This window comes from Alternaria dauci, chromosome 3, assembly GCF_042100115.1.
Source record: "Alternaria dauci strain A2016 chromosome 3, whole genome shotgun sequence".
Taxonomy (NCBI): Eukaryota; Fungi; Ascomycota; class Dothideomycetes; order Pleosporales; family Pleosporaceae; genus Alternaria; species Alternaria dauci.
This window is the reverse complement of record NC_091274.1, coordinates 2,609,317-2,623,343: the sequence shown is the minus strand read 5'-3', so window position 1 is coordinate 2,623,343 and position 14,027 is coordinate 2,609,317. Positions and strand designations below refer to the sequence as shown.

The window sequence follows — 14,027 nt, the reverse complement described above, 5'->3', positions numbered from 1 at the left end:
GCATCATGAGTCATAACTGTCGCGTTGTCGATTACCAAGCGAGATCACTCTTCTCATTGTCATTGCCACAGGCAAGACCCTCGCAGAAGTCTTCCATCTCTTTGCTGATAGCCGAGGTACCTGTAGGCTCGAGTTGCTGCTTCGCAGGCCAGATCTTCTGGCCAGCCTTCTTCTCCTTCATACCATGCTCCATAACAATCTCGCGGCATCTCTTCTGGAAGAAGAGAGGACCCTTCTCCATGTGTGGGTGAAGCTCGCCGTTGACGAAGATGCCTGCCTCGATGTTCTTCTGGGCGCGCTCGCACAGGACTTTGTCCTCACTCATCACACGCTTGTAGGTGTCACTGATGAGAAGGAAGTCCTCCTGGCTGGAGTGCTTGTTGCGCCAGACCTCGTAGTACATGACTGACTCAGTGGGCGACTTAGGCATGAACTTCTGCATGAAAAGGAAGTGTTTTGTGACAGTGAAGGAGGCATTGGGGAAGCAGTATGTGGAGCAAATCTCCTGGCCAAGGTCCTTGCGATCTTGGGGTGTCTTGGGGTCGTGCTGGATGTGGTCGGCTGAGCAGTAGACGTCGTAGCTCTCGAGATCGATCAAGCCAGTTGTGAGGTCAGGATGTGTGCTCTTGCAGTGGTAGCATTCGTTGAAGTTGTCTGCGAGAATCTTCCAGTTGAATGGACCCTCGAGGTTCCATGTGTGGTCAAACTCGTAGTCATTAAAGTCAAATTGGTTGAACCGTGTCTGCTCATCGACGTGGTCAAACTGTGACTCCCATGATACCTCGGGCTCCTTCTTCGCATCCATGTTGATCCAGATGAAGCCGTTGCGGTCGATGCGGGTGTGGATGGGGAAAAGACCGTTCTTCGCCTTCTCGAAGTTCTGAAGCTCCTGGTAGCCTGGCGCCTTCGCGAGCTTGCCATTCAAACCGTATGACCAGCCGTGGTACTTGCAAGAGAAAATCTTTGCGTTGCCACCATCTTTCTCGACAACGGGGTACGCGCGGTGTCTGCATACATTGTGGAATGTGTGGATCTCGCCAGATCGGTCCTTGGAAACAACGATGTCGTAGTTTGCGATGTTGTAGCGGAGAAAATCGCCGGAGTTTGCGAGTCTTGACTTGTGGGTAAGAATGAGCCATCTTCTGGTGAAGATGGCGCGTCGCTCAAGCTGGTACATTTCCTCAGAGGTATACCAGTTCGCGGGCAATGCCCGTACAGCTTGGTTCTCTGGCGGGGTCTGGGCGGCTGAGCCGCCAAACCCAAAGTAACTCAGGAGTGACCCGACCATTGTGAAAAACGACGTTTGCTGGAAGAGTGTGCGGCCGTACTACGTGTGCAGTGATGATGGGTGAAGAGTGGTCAGAAGTGTCACTTGAGTGTTGTGCAAGAATACTCGAGAAGATGGAGTTCAGTCCGAGGATGTCGGAAGCATTATTATACTCTCTTCCAATACTCTACCTCCTCACTCTTATCAAGTAAGATAATCAACTAAGTCCCCATGGGGTTATGGCTTCCATTCGCACCCAGGGAGCGATAGCCAGTGGGATGTGGGAACGTAATTCGGCTGCAGGTGACCGTCAGACGCCACGCATTCTGACCTATTTTCACGTCCCTCCGTTAACGCACGAGCTACCATCGTGATCAATCTAACGTTCTAGAAAGGAGGGCTAGAGCTCAACGGCGTCATGTAAGTGGATGGCGTCGTCTTACCCCAGAGTAGTTTAATTGACTGTGTGTTAACTGCAGGCAAAGATAATAGTGACCGAATGTATAGACCGTTCTCGTCGTTGCCCCTCTTGTTGGCACGGACTTGAATGGATCTAATTTCCAAAAGCGGACAAGGGACGCCAGCCCAGGACACCTTCCGACTCCCACCAGCAAGTTCTTGCGGAGCTATTGCGGTCGTACTATCCAAAGGCTATCGTGCTCTTATCGAGAGTTTCCTTGAAGATGTTGATCGCAACTGTTATCATCGAGATAGCGATGTTATCTCGATTAGCTGGCGGGTTTAGACCTGGTATCGTGGCTGATAGCGACTGTTGGAATGCAGCTCGTGGTATTCTGTCTGAGATTGTCGTGCGAACATCGGAACCCACGTACCATCGACGCGGCGCCGACGAGCGTGAAGTGAAGCGACACGAGCTGCGCAACGTGTATGGCAGGAAAGCGTCACTGGTCTTGGTGGCAGCGCCCTCGTGAGCGGACAACATCTCGCATGTCGCCACCCCTCCTAGCCATGTGAATGGTGGTCGGGAGGCATTGGATACTTTCGGAAATTGCTGTCGTGATTTTCCCGAATTGTGATGGTAGCGCAGCGAAGTGTCACGTTGGGCTCGCTCTGGCGCTTGAACGGTCATGGTGATATGACAATATAAGCTGCCGCTCGTCTCGCAACACCGACACACAGAAGAACGTGCTCAGAAATAGACCCTTCAGGCAAGCCCTTTGCGAAAGCTGTCCTGAGTTTGTCGTGGCATTTGGATGTGTGCGAAAGGGATGACGGCAGTGGGTTGGTGTTGGGGTCCAGATTGTCCTATCGTCTTGTGTTTCGTACAGTGCAAGTGCTCATTCATGGGCTTGGTGCTCTCGAAAAGGCCTGTGGGATTGAGGCAGGATCCTGGGGATTTGTTGGGGCACGGCTTTTGTCGCAATGGTGGAAAAATCCGCAGACCGTATTCCTGGGCGGTGATGGGCTGTCGCAAGGTTGATGGCGGTAAATCACCCTCACTTTCAAAGCAGGTGCTCGTCTTTGTCATGATGATAGAATTGCAGCGGGTAAGATGGCATTCGTGGCAGGACAACCATTGCAGTCCAGCTGACGGGAAAAGCATACTAAGCTCTTCATGCTACGCGTACTTACCTGACTCAAGATTCGATATCGAACGTGATGGAATGCTCGTCGGTGTAATGATCGTGAGATGGATGGGATGGTGTTGCGCACACGCGAGGCGGGGTTACGGCAGGCTATGTAGTCCCGAGACGGTTTGCCCCATCGATTATCACTAACCCCAAAATAGACATCAGGACCCTACATCCACGACTGGCATCTTCCCCACCAATGTCGTAAGTATCGCATGCGGGGCGGTGGGCTGCTTTCGTGCATGACTCTGCCGTTGGATTCACCACGGGAATTATTTTGCCAATTGAAGTTTGCGCTGCGCTTAGTTTCGGCTTCTATGATGGCAGAGCGTGGTGAGATGGTCCGTTATCGCGAGCGTAAACAGTCTTAAGAGGAGTTCCTCCTACAGTCTCTGGGAAACAATTATCCAAATCCATACTCTTCAGTTCTTTTGCAATGGCGACCTCTCAGCGTGTTGTTATTATCGGAGCCGGCGTCGTCGGCACCAACCTCGCTGATGAGCTGGTCTCACGAAGATGGAACAACATCACCGTGATTGAGCAGGGTCCATTGAGCATGCCTGGTGGCTCAACATCGCACGCGCCCGGCCTGGTATTTCAGACGAACCCCTCCAAAACGATGACTTTGCTCGCCAAATACACCGTCGAGAAGTTCTCAGCGCTCGAGAAAGACGGACAGAACTGTTTCAACCAATTGGGTGGCTTGGAGATTGCGACAACCCCAGAACGATTGGAGGAACTCAAGCGCAAGCACGGATATGCACAATCATGGGGCATTGAAGCACATCTGATCAGCCCTGAAGAATGTCTCAAGAAGTACCCTCTCCTCAACAAGGATATGGTGCTAGGTGGCCTTCACATTCCGAGCGACGGCTTGGCACTAGCAGCTCGCGCGACACAGCTACTCATCGAAAACACACGCAACGCCGGCGTCAAGTACCTCGAGCACACCGTCGTTACCGGAATCGAACAAGTGAACGGCCGGGTCACTGGTGTGACGACGAACAATGGTTCTGTGCCGGCGGATATAGTCGTTTCGTGTGCTGGTTTCTGGGGTGTGGAGATAGGAGCCATGATCGGACTGAAGGTCCCTCTCCTTCCTCTGGGTCACCAGTATGCGAAGACCACAGCTGTGCCAGGCCTCCAGAACCGTGAAGTCAACAAGAAGATCAACGCCATGAACGCCGAGCTGCCCATATTGCGACACCAGGACCAAGATCTATACTACCGAGAGCATGGGGAGCAGTTTGGCATCGGTTACTATGGTCATCGGCCGATGCCTGTCAAGGCTTCGAATCTGGGTGTAACACCGCGACACGTGGATGAGAAGCACATGCCTTCTCGTCTAGATTTCACACCAGAAGACTTTGAGCCGGCCTGGAAGGCCACCAAAGAGCTGCTTCCCGTGCTCCGCGAGACTGAGATTGCAGACGGTTTCAACGGAATCTTCTCGTTCACACCAGATGGCGGATCCGTCGTTGGACAAGCACCTAATCTGGATAACTTCTGGGTCGCCGAAGCTGTGTGGGTAACACACTCGGCTGGCGTGGCTCGAGCTGTCGCAGAGACCCTTACAGAGGGTCGGTCGACTGTCGACATTGCGGAGTGCGAGTTGACAAGATTCGAGGAAGTACAGCTCAGCCCAGAGTACGTCAGCGAGACATCACAACAGAACTTCGTCGAGATCTACGACATCATCCACCCTCTCGCACCGAAAGAGAGCCCTCGAAACCTTCGTGTCAGTCCCTTCTATGCCCGTCAACAGGAGCAAGGCGCTTTCTTCCTAGAAGTAGGAGGCTGGGAGCGTCCACATTGGTATGAAGCAAACGCTGGTCTGGTGAGCACCTTGCCAGATGACTGGAAGCCAGTCGATCGCGATGCTTGGTCATCCAAGTTCTACTCGCCAATCGCAGCAGCCGAGGCTTGGAAGACGCGAAACGCAGTAGCATTGTACGACATGACTACTTTCCATCGGTTCGAGGTTTCCGGCCCTGGGGCTGTGCACTTGCTTCAGAGATTGACAACCAGTGACGTTTCCAAGCAGCCTGGCGCGATCACTCATACGCTCCTTGTCAACGGTCATGGCGGCGTACTAAGCGATATCTTTGTATCCAGGATCGAGGAGGATCTATTCCAAGTAGGCGCAAACACTGCGACCGATCTTGCCTACCTCACACGCGAAGCACGCCGCCAACAAAAGCACACTCCTGGTCAGTGGGCTCAGGTACGAGACGTTACGGGCAGTACATGCTGCCTTGGTCTTTGGGGTCCTCGCGCGCGGGACGTCATCAGCACAATCAGTTCCGATGATTACAGCAACAAAGGCTTGCCGTACATGGGTGTCAAGAAGACAAGCATAGCTGGAGTTCCTGTCACAATGTTCCGAAAGTCGTTTGTCGGAGAATTCGGCTGGGAGATCCAAACCACACCTGAGTATGGCCAGCGTCTCTGGGATTTGTTGTTCCAGTCGGGCAAGCCCCATGGTTTGGTTGCTGCAGGTCGCGCCGCTTTTAACGGACTAAGAATCGAGAAAGGTATCCGAGCCTCAGGTTCCGACATGACTTCTGAGCACAACCCATGGGAGGCCGGCGTGACGTACGCGATTCAGATGGACAAGAAGGCGGATTACGTTGGTAAAGCCGCACTAGAGCAACTGTCCAGGAAGGCAGCCTCTAAGCGGCTTAGATGCTTGACTGTCGACGATGGACGATCCATGGTTCTGGGTAAAGAGCCAGTCTTTGTGGAAGGCAAAAGAGCTGGCTATGTTACCAGCGCCGCTTTTGGTTACACCGTGCGCAAGCCTGTCGCATATGCATGGCTGCCGAGCAGTGTGAGCGAAGGCAAGTCGGTGGAGATTGAGTATTTCGGCAAGAAGATCAGGGCCACAGTAACCCGAGACCCGTTGCACGACCCTCAGGAGCAACGCTTAAGAGGTGAAGGATCGTCCGAGAAGCCGGAGCTGCAGAAGAGACTGAAGTCGTTGTTGTAAGGAGGACGCTGTAATGTTTGACGATTGATGATTGCATGGCTGGGTCAGCCTTTAGGCGTTCTCTAGGGTATAGGTAGTTTAGTGTTGTATGTTGAATGTGATCCATATCCACTTCGACGCGTATTTTCATGCTTTTGATCTGGACATATGCCATTGTGTAGGGTTGGATGTGTGCTGAAATTGACTTCATGGTTGAGGCGAACGCGTTTGAGAGATGGAGCTTGACGCGCCGTGAACGTGGGCCACTAGTCACGTGGAGAACAGCACAGCTTATCGATAACGAGCAGTAACGTCATCACCTCCGCAATCTCGAAGCTTCATGATATCCGCAAGCCTCCGTCAATTACTGTTCTGCGCCTCCCTTATGAGCTTATTCACAGCAGCCATCAGGAGGTACCCGCTAATATCATTTGCTCGATCCACTTTCAAGGTATTTACCCACAGTTCTGTTCGAGCCATCGAAAACAGCAATTAACGCCAAGAAGCCATCGTCCGTACCAGCACGCGCCATGCATATCCAATCAATTCCAATGTGTACGAGCACCTTGATGGAGAATCTTCAACCTCGGGTGCAATCTAACCTACTGATTAGGGGAGGGTTCGGGCAACAACTATGCCTACTTGGTGTCCGACGACAAGACCAAAGAGGCCGTTATCATTGACCCTGCCAACCCTCCAGAGTACGTTGGAAGGTCAGGAGAAGTAAACACGCGACTTACTGGGTTGTAGGGTTTTACCTGTCTTGCGAGAGCAAACTACCACCGGCGGCCTCAAGCTAACCAAGATCATAAACACACACCAGTAGGGTGACTGCTCCTGAGGAATCGACTTCGCTGACATATGGAACAGTCACCATGATCATGCGGGAGGTAATGCGGAAATTGTGAGTCAAGAGACGACCCATGATTCTTCGAGCGCTATCAGCTAACAGCTCTCCCAGATCAAAGCATTTGGCCTCCCTGTAATCGGTGGTCGCGACTGCGATAAAGTGTCCGAGACACCCAGCCACAACAGCACCTTCAAGATCGGATCTATCGACGTCAAAGCCCTCCACACCCCCTGCCATACTCAAGACAGCATATGCTTCTACTTCGAAGATGGAAACGATCGTGCAGTATTCACGGGAGACACGCTCTTCATCGGCGGCTGCGGACGGTTCTTCGAAGGCACTCCGGAGCAGATGCACAAGGCCTTGAACGAGACTCTGGCCGCGCTTCCTGATGACACAAAGGTCTATCCTGGACACGAGTACACAAAGGGCAATGTTAAGTTTGCAAAGAGCGTACTGGACAATGACGCTATCAGGAAACTCGACACGTTCACACAAGAGAACAAGCAGACGCAGGGCAAGTTTACAATCGGCGATGAGAAGAAGCACAACGTGTTCATGCGTGTAGAGGACCCTGAACTTCAAAAGGTCACTTCCAAAACCCAACCTATTGATGTCATGGGAGCATTGCGAGCAATGAAAGACAAGTCGTAGAACTGGATGTGTATACAATACGACAGAATTAACGCATCAACTTGTTGTGCTTGGACGGGAGCCCATTTCCAGTGTACCTTGGTGGACGACTTGTGTAACCAACTGGTACTTTTTGGCAGTAGGCAAATGGTACGTGCGGCCAAAGAGGCCTAACTGCGGGGGATACATATTAAAGGTTATCTTGGCATGTCCGGTGCTATCCATAACGTAAATGTTGACGAAGGATGCAGTGGTTGACTCACAAGCGATGACTGGAGATGAGGTTCGCCTTACTTAAGAACGTCAAGGTTCCGTCTGGAAACGCAACACAACTGAAAAGTCTCTTTCTCTGACGATCCACTGTGCGTTACTCACTATCTTGCAAAAGAAAAAATATTGAGGGATATTTGTTCAATCGTTATGGCCACCAACAGCACTACTACGACTGCAACTAAGCAACGAGCAAGACGTGAACAACAGGAAGTGCTCGCACCACACAAGTATTACGAAAATCGATCTATCTTAGTTCAACATCTACGCAAGGAATCTCACGAGAATGGCCTTTATTCTTCGTTCATCCCCAGCCTTACAGACCTTAGCGCGTTCCGCGAGCGGCACAAGTCCATCACGACTGGCGAACAGTTGAGAGACGTCAGATATACAATGCGTGGTCGAATCGTTACAATCCGTAGCGCAGGAGAGCGTCTTCGCTTCTACGAGGTTCAGGTGGGCGAGGAGAAGATACAAGTAGTATGCCAGGCCACTTCGTCAGATGACTTCGAAGCATACAAGCAGCAACATCAGCATCTGGCCAGAGGAGACCAGATTGGCATAACCGGCCATCCAGGCCGTACAGCGCCACGCAACCGATCCGTAGGCGAACTCTCGCTCTTCGCGCAAAGCGTCATCCTCCTGGCACCGAGCCTGCACATGCTACCCAAGACGCTCACCGATGCTGAGACACGCCATCGCGATCGACCTCTCGACTTTATCACCAATCGCCGCAGCCGCGATATGCTGCGTACTTGGGATGCCATGGAGTCATACATTACCACCTTCCTCCGCAGCCGCGGCTACATCTCAGTCGTAACACCCATCCTCTGCCAACAAGCCGGCGGCGCAGCAGCGAAGCCCTTCATCACGCACCACAATGATCTCAAGCGAGATATGTATCTGCGCACGGCTACGGAACTGCATCTCAAGCCCCTTGTTGTTGGCGGCATCGACCGCGTGTTCGAAATTGGACGTGTCTTTCGTAATGAGGATATGGATTTGACGCATAACCCCGAGTTTACGAGCTGTGAGTTTTACCAAGCGGATGCAGATTATGAGGTAATGATGCAGGTCACGCAAGAAATGATCTCTGGGCTAGTGAAGAGTGTGACAGGTTCTTATGTCACTAGGTTCACAGACAAGACTGGAGAGGAGAGGGTGATCGATTGGGAGGGGCCATGGGAGCGCGTCGACATGATGACAGCGCTTGAAGAAGCCTGTGAGGTCAACTTTCCTCCGCCTTCTGAACTTCATACGGAAGAAAGCCGCCAGTTCTTACTCGGTGTCTTGAGGGACCAAAACATCGTCTGTTCACCTCCGCACACAAATGCCCGCTTACTCGACAAGCTGGTCGGCGTATACATTGAATCGCGCATCACAAACCCCACGTTCATCATGAACCATCCTAAGCTCATGTCGCCTCTCGCAAAGACGCATCGCTCGATTCCCGGTCTCACAGAGCGCGCAGAAGCTTTCGTATGCGGCTTTGAGATTTGCAATCTCTATAGCGAACTCAATGATCCTTTTGAACAGCGCGATCGATTTCTGGAACAAGCGAGACAGAAGGCGCAGGGGGATGACGAGGCCCAAGGGATCGATGAGCAGTTTGTCAAGGCGCTGGAGTATGGGATGCCGCCGACGGCTGGGTGTGGGCCGGGGTTGGATCGTATTATGATGTTTTTGACGAACAATTATACGATCAAGGAGGTGCTGGCGTATCCAATGATGAGGGAGGACGGGAAGAAGGGTGATGGTGCTGTTTCTGCGAGCCAGCCCAGTAAGATGGCGGACAAGCAGGAGCGACTTGCTGAGTTGAGAAGGCAGATGGCAGATCTCGAATGCAAGATCGCGGCGATGGCTATTTGATCTTCATCAATCTCGAACTTGCAGCGAGTTGATTTGCTGTGCTAGATGCATTTAGTGTAGCCATTCGTCGCATAGAATGAATGTTAAACGGATGCATAGCGGTGGGAGTAAGATGTTGATTGTCTCAAGAAACCGTACCTATCACATCTTAGTCTACTCCCAACACATAGAAAGAGACCAATGCAGTGACTGCCATCAATCTTCTCTGATCCTGCAGTCCTCTTCTCAACCCCACTCTACCACCCGGAAGCTTGACGAACACCCCTCTTAGTAGGCATCGTCTCCTGCTCTTCAGTCCCTGAACCATCAATGTTAGCACCTGCTTCAGGAAGTACTTTGAACACAAAAAAGAAAGCGCTGGACAGGATCATATATTCGTACTCAATCGGTGAACCACGGGAACCGAGCTAGGCGGCAAGCTTCCGTATTCGGTGATGACCATGTTGATGTACTGCGCAGGCGTGACATCGTAGAGAACTTGGAGGTGATGAAGGTTCTTTGCGTCGTCGATCCACTTCAACACGTCTGTGGTATCGGCTGGTGCCTCTTCCGATGATGACTTTTCGTCGTTCTTGGATGCTTGAAGACGTGGCTTGAGGGGAAGAAGGTCCCGACGCTCGGCCTCGGAGAGAATTTCCTCAGCAGGAGCGACTTCGTTGCCGACAATAGAGTCTAGCGCCACCTTCTCGGTGAACTTGACGGATTGGCAGAGCACGATGACAGGTAGTGAGTGGGAGTGGGCGAGCATAGATACGAGAGCCGTGCCGACGCGTGAGTAAAGGCGGCCGTTTGACATCATCGCGTGCGCACCAAGGAAAACCTTTGTCGCGTCTTTGACCGCGTGCGAGGCTCCTGTGATGAGATAGTACCGTACGGTGATACCATGGTTTGCGAGCTTCCGTGCGAGCTTCTTGCCTTCAAACAATGGCTTCGAGTCAACTACAATGACTGTAAAGGGTTTGCCTGATTGGTGAGCATGAATAATGGTTTGCTCGACTATAGAAGATGCGGCATAGACCAAAATAACATCGCCTGCTTGGATCTTCGTAGCGGCTAGGTCGCGGATGAGCCTGTCAGCGGCCGTGACACGTTCCCGGATGAATATGTCAATCTCCTCGATTAGGTCTCGCTTTGCCTCGTTCTCTGGCGTTGAAGGGTCTATTTTGATAATGACTGGAAGGAGTCAGCATCTTAAGAGTTGCTAATTGACAAGTTCTGATGCTCATATTGAGCGTTTCGAGCCGTGCCTACTGCGTTAGTTTGATGCGAAATATCAACTTACTATCCTTGAGCCACCGAATAGCATTTCCCATGCTAATGCTAAGCGGTCTACAGCTCTTTAGGAACTCGATCTGAGGACCAAGGTGGTGGCTAGTCAGATGCCGAGCTAGACTGTTTCCTGGAGGTGTTTGATAGGCCTCGATGACCGTTTTGAAAACCAGCAGCATGGCCACCATACGCGCCGTACTACCACAGATGGCATAGCTGCTATACTGCAGGCCAAGCGCGAGGACTGAAGGGTGGACATCTTTGGACGCGCCGACAAGGGATTGCTGCTTTGGTTGGCTGTAGAGATGGCCGAAGAAGAGGCCAGTCTGTTTTGGTTCTTTGTCTTTCTTTGCTTTCTTCTCTGGTTCCTTCAGAGCTGGTGCGTTGGCTTGTGACGGTCGTCGCCGTACTGGCCCTGGTCTTGACTGGGCGTCTTTTGATGCTTGCTTTGGGTCCTTGTGCTGTTTTTGGCTGTCCTTGGATGGTCCTTGCTGTTGATTTGGTGGGCCGCCCGCAGCTTTGGCTTGGGCTCGTTTTGCTTGCTTCTCAGCTTGCTTTTGCTTTTTCAACTCTGCTGGCGAGAGCTTTTTAGGCGCGTCCGTGGCAGGAGCGGTTTCGCCATTTGTTGTTGCAGGTGCGCTTTCTTGGGACGGTGCTACTGCCGCAGCAGGCGCCGGCGCTGGCTCGGCAGCGGGTGCTTCAGACATGGCGATGTGACGTTTTTGTTGTCGTCGACTCTGGTAAGTGGAATGTAGCCAGTCAGGTGTCAGACGATCCAACGTGGTGGGGCAGGATCAAGTGTCGTGGCGCGGATATGGTCCCAAATGCAGTGTTTTTGCAGTCTTCAGATAGCAGTGGGCCGAAGTAGTTAGGTGGAGCAGTACAACGCGTGGATCGAAACGTGTTGCTGGGCAGGCGGAAATTTGATAGAGACTCGTGAATTGAGTCAGAAGTTTGGTCGCTGCTTCGAGTTAGCGCGAAAACGGAAATGTCCCGCATTAATCCCCGCACTCCTTGCGTCATTGGGCGTGTGCCTTCCACGCTCGCGTCCTACAAACATCTTGTTTGCACACACTCGTCATCAGCGCTATTTGGAGCAGGCTCCACTACCTCTACCCTGTATATCGACGTTGCCGTGCGAGCTCCGCTGTTGTAACATCAACACCGAGAAAAGAGCTTAGAGGCCTCCTTTCAACCAACATGGCCGACAAGATCAGCTCCATCACCGACCTCCCCCTCGACATCCTCGTACTTGTATTCCCCTATCTAGATGCCCAGAGCTTCCTTGCCCTCTGCAGCACGTGCAAAGCCTTCCAGCAACCGTCGATTCGACTAGATCCCGCGTACTGGAGTTATCTCGCCCGAACAACATTCCGCGTACCGAACCAACCAGTCGTACAGCATGATGGTGACCGCTGGCAGAAGATGTACCGGCGCATGCTTACCCAGAGCCGCGTCTATACATGGGGCCATAACTCGCACAACCGCCTAGGGCACGCCCTCGACCCGGAAGACCATACACATGGCCGCCGTGGGCCTCGGATGAGAGCTGGCATGATGCGGCCCGGCAGGCGCATGTACACGGCACACCAAGCGCGGCCGACAGAGATGGATAAGACGCGAGAATTGGGCGTCATTGCTGACATGCAGTGTGGTGGCTGGTCCACGACCCTGCTTACCTCGAAAGGCACTCTCCATACCGCCGGTGTCCTGGATGGCCAGCGGATACTCATCGCTAATGGGCCTCTGCAACCGCTCCGCTTCCCTGAAGGATATCCCCGTACTGCTACCGACGCCCAGTACGAAGAGCCGACCGTCGCCATCCGCCAATTCTCCTCCGGCCGCGCGCACATACTCGGGCTCTCTGACAGCGGTCGCATATGGTCATGGTACGACGTCAAGAAACCTGCGCTCCAAGTCAAATTTGCAACTCTGCAATTGAACGAGATCTCCCTAAGCGACACAGCGAACACGACCTCCAATTTCGGACAAATAAAACAAGTTGTAGCGGGATGGAGTCGCAGCTCAGCCTATGTGCATGGCGTCGGCATTGTCGTCTGGGACCCAGTCGAACGGGATCATGGTGAAGACGGCACCGATACTATGCTTGTCATGGAACACGCCGAGATTCCCAAGACTGGCTATCAGCACGTCAAAGGCACTCGCGAGTCTGATGAGCAGAGAGCTCTAGGTCAAGAGGTAGGGGCGGTACTGAACTATGTTCTGCTTGAGCATTTCGTCTTGTTCACGACAGATCTTGGCAAGATCTTTTGTGGTAAGTTCGAAGCGAAGAACGAGGTTGAGGATGTTATTGAGCTTCGAATGGTGCGTCATGAGAAAGGGGCCCCTCTTGATGTCCAGGGATCCTTCCGCAATTTTGCCATCTTTAGGGACAACGAAGTCATCACTGGCGACCAAAACTACCTCGAATCATGCTGGAGCCATCGTCACGATAGCCCGGGAGACATGCACGGCCTCAAGAAGATTCCGGCTTTGCAAGGCACCAACGTCATCTCCATCGCTTTCGGTGACTACCACTACCTGGCGCTCCACTCAAATGGTAAAATTACATCGTACGGCACCGAAAATGGTGGCTGTGGCTCACTCGGTCTGGGGATGAATGACGACAACCTAGTCGGCAAGGCGCGCGGCATCGTATATGATCAATTCAGTAACAACGGTCAATTATTGCCTCACGCCTATACGACCGGTCGTCAGATCTGGTTCGATGCAAGGAAAAATGAATGGCTCAAGGAGGTCGTGCATGACCATGCACATGCTGAAGAGAGCCAATCGCGCAGGGAACTGTGTTTCAGCGACCATAACGTCCAGGGTGAGGTCAGCGAATGGTTTGAGCAAGAAGGCAGAGCCTGGGACCAAGACGGCGGCGAAGACGGTCTGGGCGCATATTTCGCCCTCCAAGTCAGCGCTGCAGGTTGGCAATCTGGTGCCTTGGTTCTAGTCAATGAAGAGTTGGCTTTGAAGGAACCCACCTATTATCGCAAGGATAGGTCTTTTCCTAGGCTCACGCTTTTGGACGGAAGAGAGATGCCTGGTACGAAGGACTTTGATGAGTGGAGAGAAGGGCGACCGGTCTTTCAGCTAATCGCCTAAGTTGGAGACCCGAAAATGTATCCTTCGGGGTACAGTTTCACGGCCAACCATGACCCCAGGACGAATAGCTACGTGTAGATGCATATCACCCATCAATTTCGCATCATCATCAAACGCCGGTCAACGTAAGACGCAGCCTTGCACCACATTTGCTGTGCAAAGATCTAGGCTTCAACCTTCAGACTGACATGCATT

The 14,027-nt window shown here is 52.5% G+C and overlaps 6 protein-coding genes across 6 annotated transcripts; 4 read left to right on the top strand and 2 right to left on the bottom strand.

The window, feature by feature from the left end:
- Positions 1-31: 31 nt before the first annotated feature.
- On the bottom strand, positions 32-1,288 carry ACET3X_004512 (uncharacterized protein; the record flags this gene model as incomplete). The annotated part of the gene is made up of 1 exon (XM_069450725.1): positions 32-1,288. One exon carries the CDS (start codon positions 1,286-1,288, stop codon positions 32-34), a length of 1,257 nt encoding a protein of 418 aa, XP_069308490.1.
- A 2,007-nt stretch (positions 1,289-3,295) lies between these two features.
- ACET3X_004511 (uncharacterized protein) lies at positions 3,296-5,848 on the top strand (the record flags this gene model as incomplete). The annotated part of the gene is made up of 1 exon (XM_069450724.1): positions 3,296-5,848. The coding sequence occupies one exon, from the start codon at positions 3,296-3,298 to the stop codon at positions 5,846-5,848; it is 2,553 nt and encodes an 850-aa protein (XP_069308489.1).
- A 343-nt stretch (positions 5,849-6,191) lies between these two features.
- Positions 6,192-7,392, top strand: ACET3X_004510 (uncharacterized protein). Its single transcript, XM_069450723.1, has 6 exons — positions 6,192-6,278; positions 6,334-6,382; positions 6,441-6,528; positions 6,578-6,649; positions 6,698-6,731; positions 6,789-7,392. The coding sequence occupies exons 1-6, from the start codon at positions 6,213-6,215 to the stop codon at positions 7,329-7,331; spliced, it is 852 nt and encodes a 283-aa protein (XP_069308488.1). The 5' UTR covers positions 6,192-6,212; the 3' UTR covers positions 7,332-7,392.
- Positions 7,393-7,973: 581 nt separating this feature from the next.
- ACET3X_004509 (uncharacterized protein) lies at positions 7,974-9,449 on the top strand (the record flags this gene model as incomplete). Its single annotated transcript, XM_069450721.1, has 1 exon — positions 7,974-9,449. The coding sequence occupies one exon, from the start codon at positions 7,974-7,976 to the stop codon at positions 9,447-9,449; it is 1,476 nt and encodes a 491-aa protein (XP_069308487.1).
- A 367-nt stretch (positions 9,450-9,816) lies between these two features.
- ACET3X_004508 (uncharacterized protein) lies at positions 9,817-11,425 on the bottom strand (the record flags this gene model as incomplete). The annotated part of the gene is made up of 2 exons (XM_069450720.1): positions 9,817-10,622; positions 10,732-11,425. The coding sequence occupies 2 exons, from the start codon at positions 11,423-11,425 to the stop codon at positions 9,817-9,819; spliced, it is 1,500 nt and encodes a 499-aa protein (XP_069308486.1).
- Positions 11,426-11,918: 493 nt separating this feature from the next.
- ACET3X_004507 (uncharacterized protein) lies at positions 11,919-13,832 on the top strand (the record flags this gene model as incomplete). Its single annotated transcript, XM_069450719.1, has 1 exon — positions 11,919-13,832. The coding sequence occupies one exon, from the start codon at positions 11,919-11,921 to the stop codon at positions 13,830-13,832; it is 1,914 nt and encodes a 637-aa protein (XP_069308485.1).
- Positions 13,833-14,027: the final 195 nt, after the last annotated feature.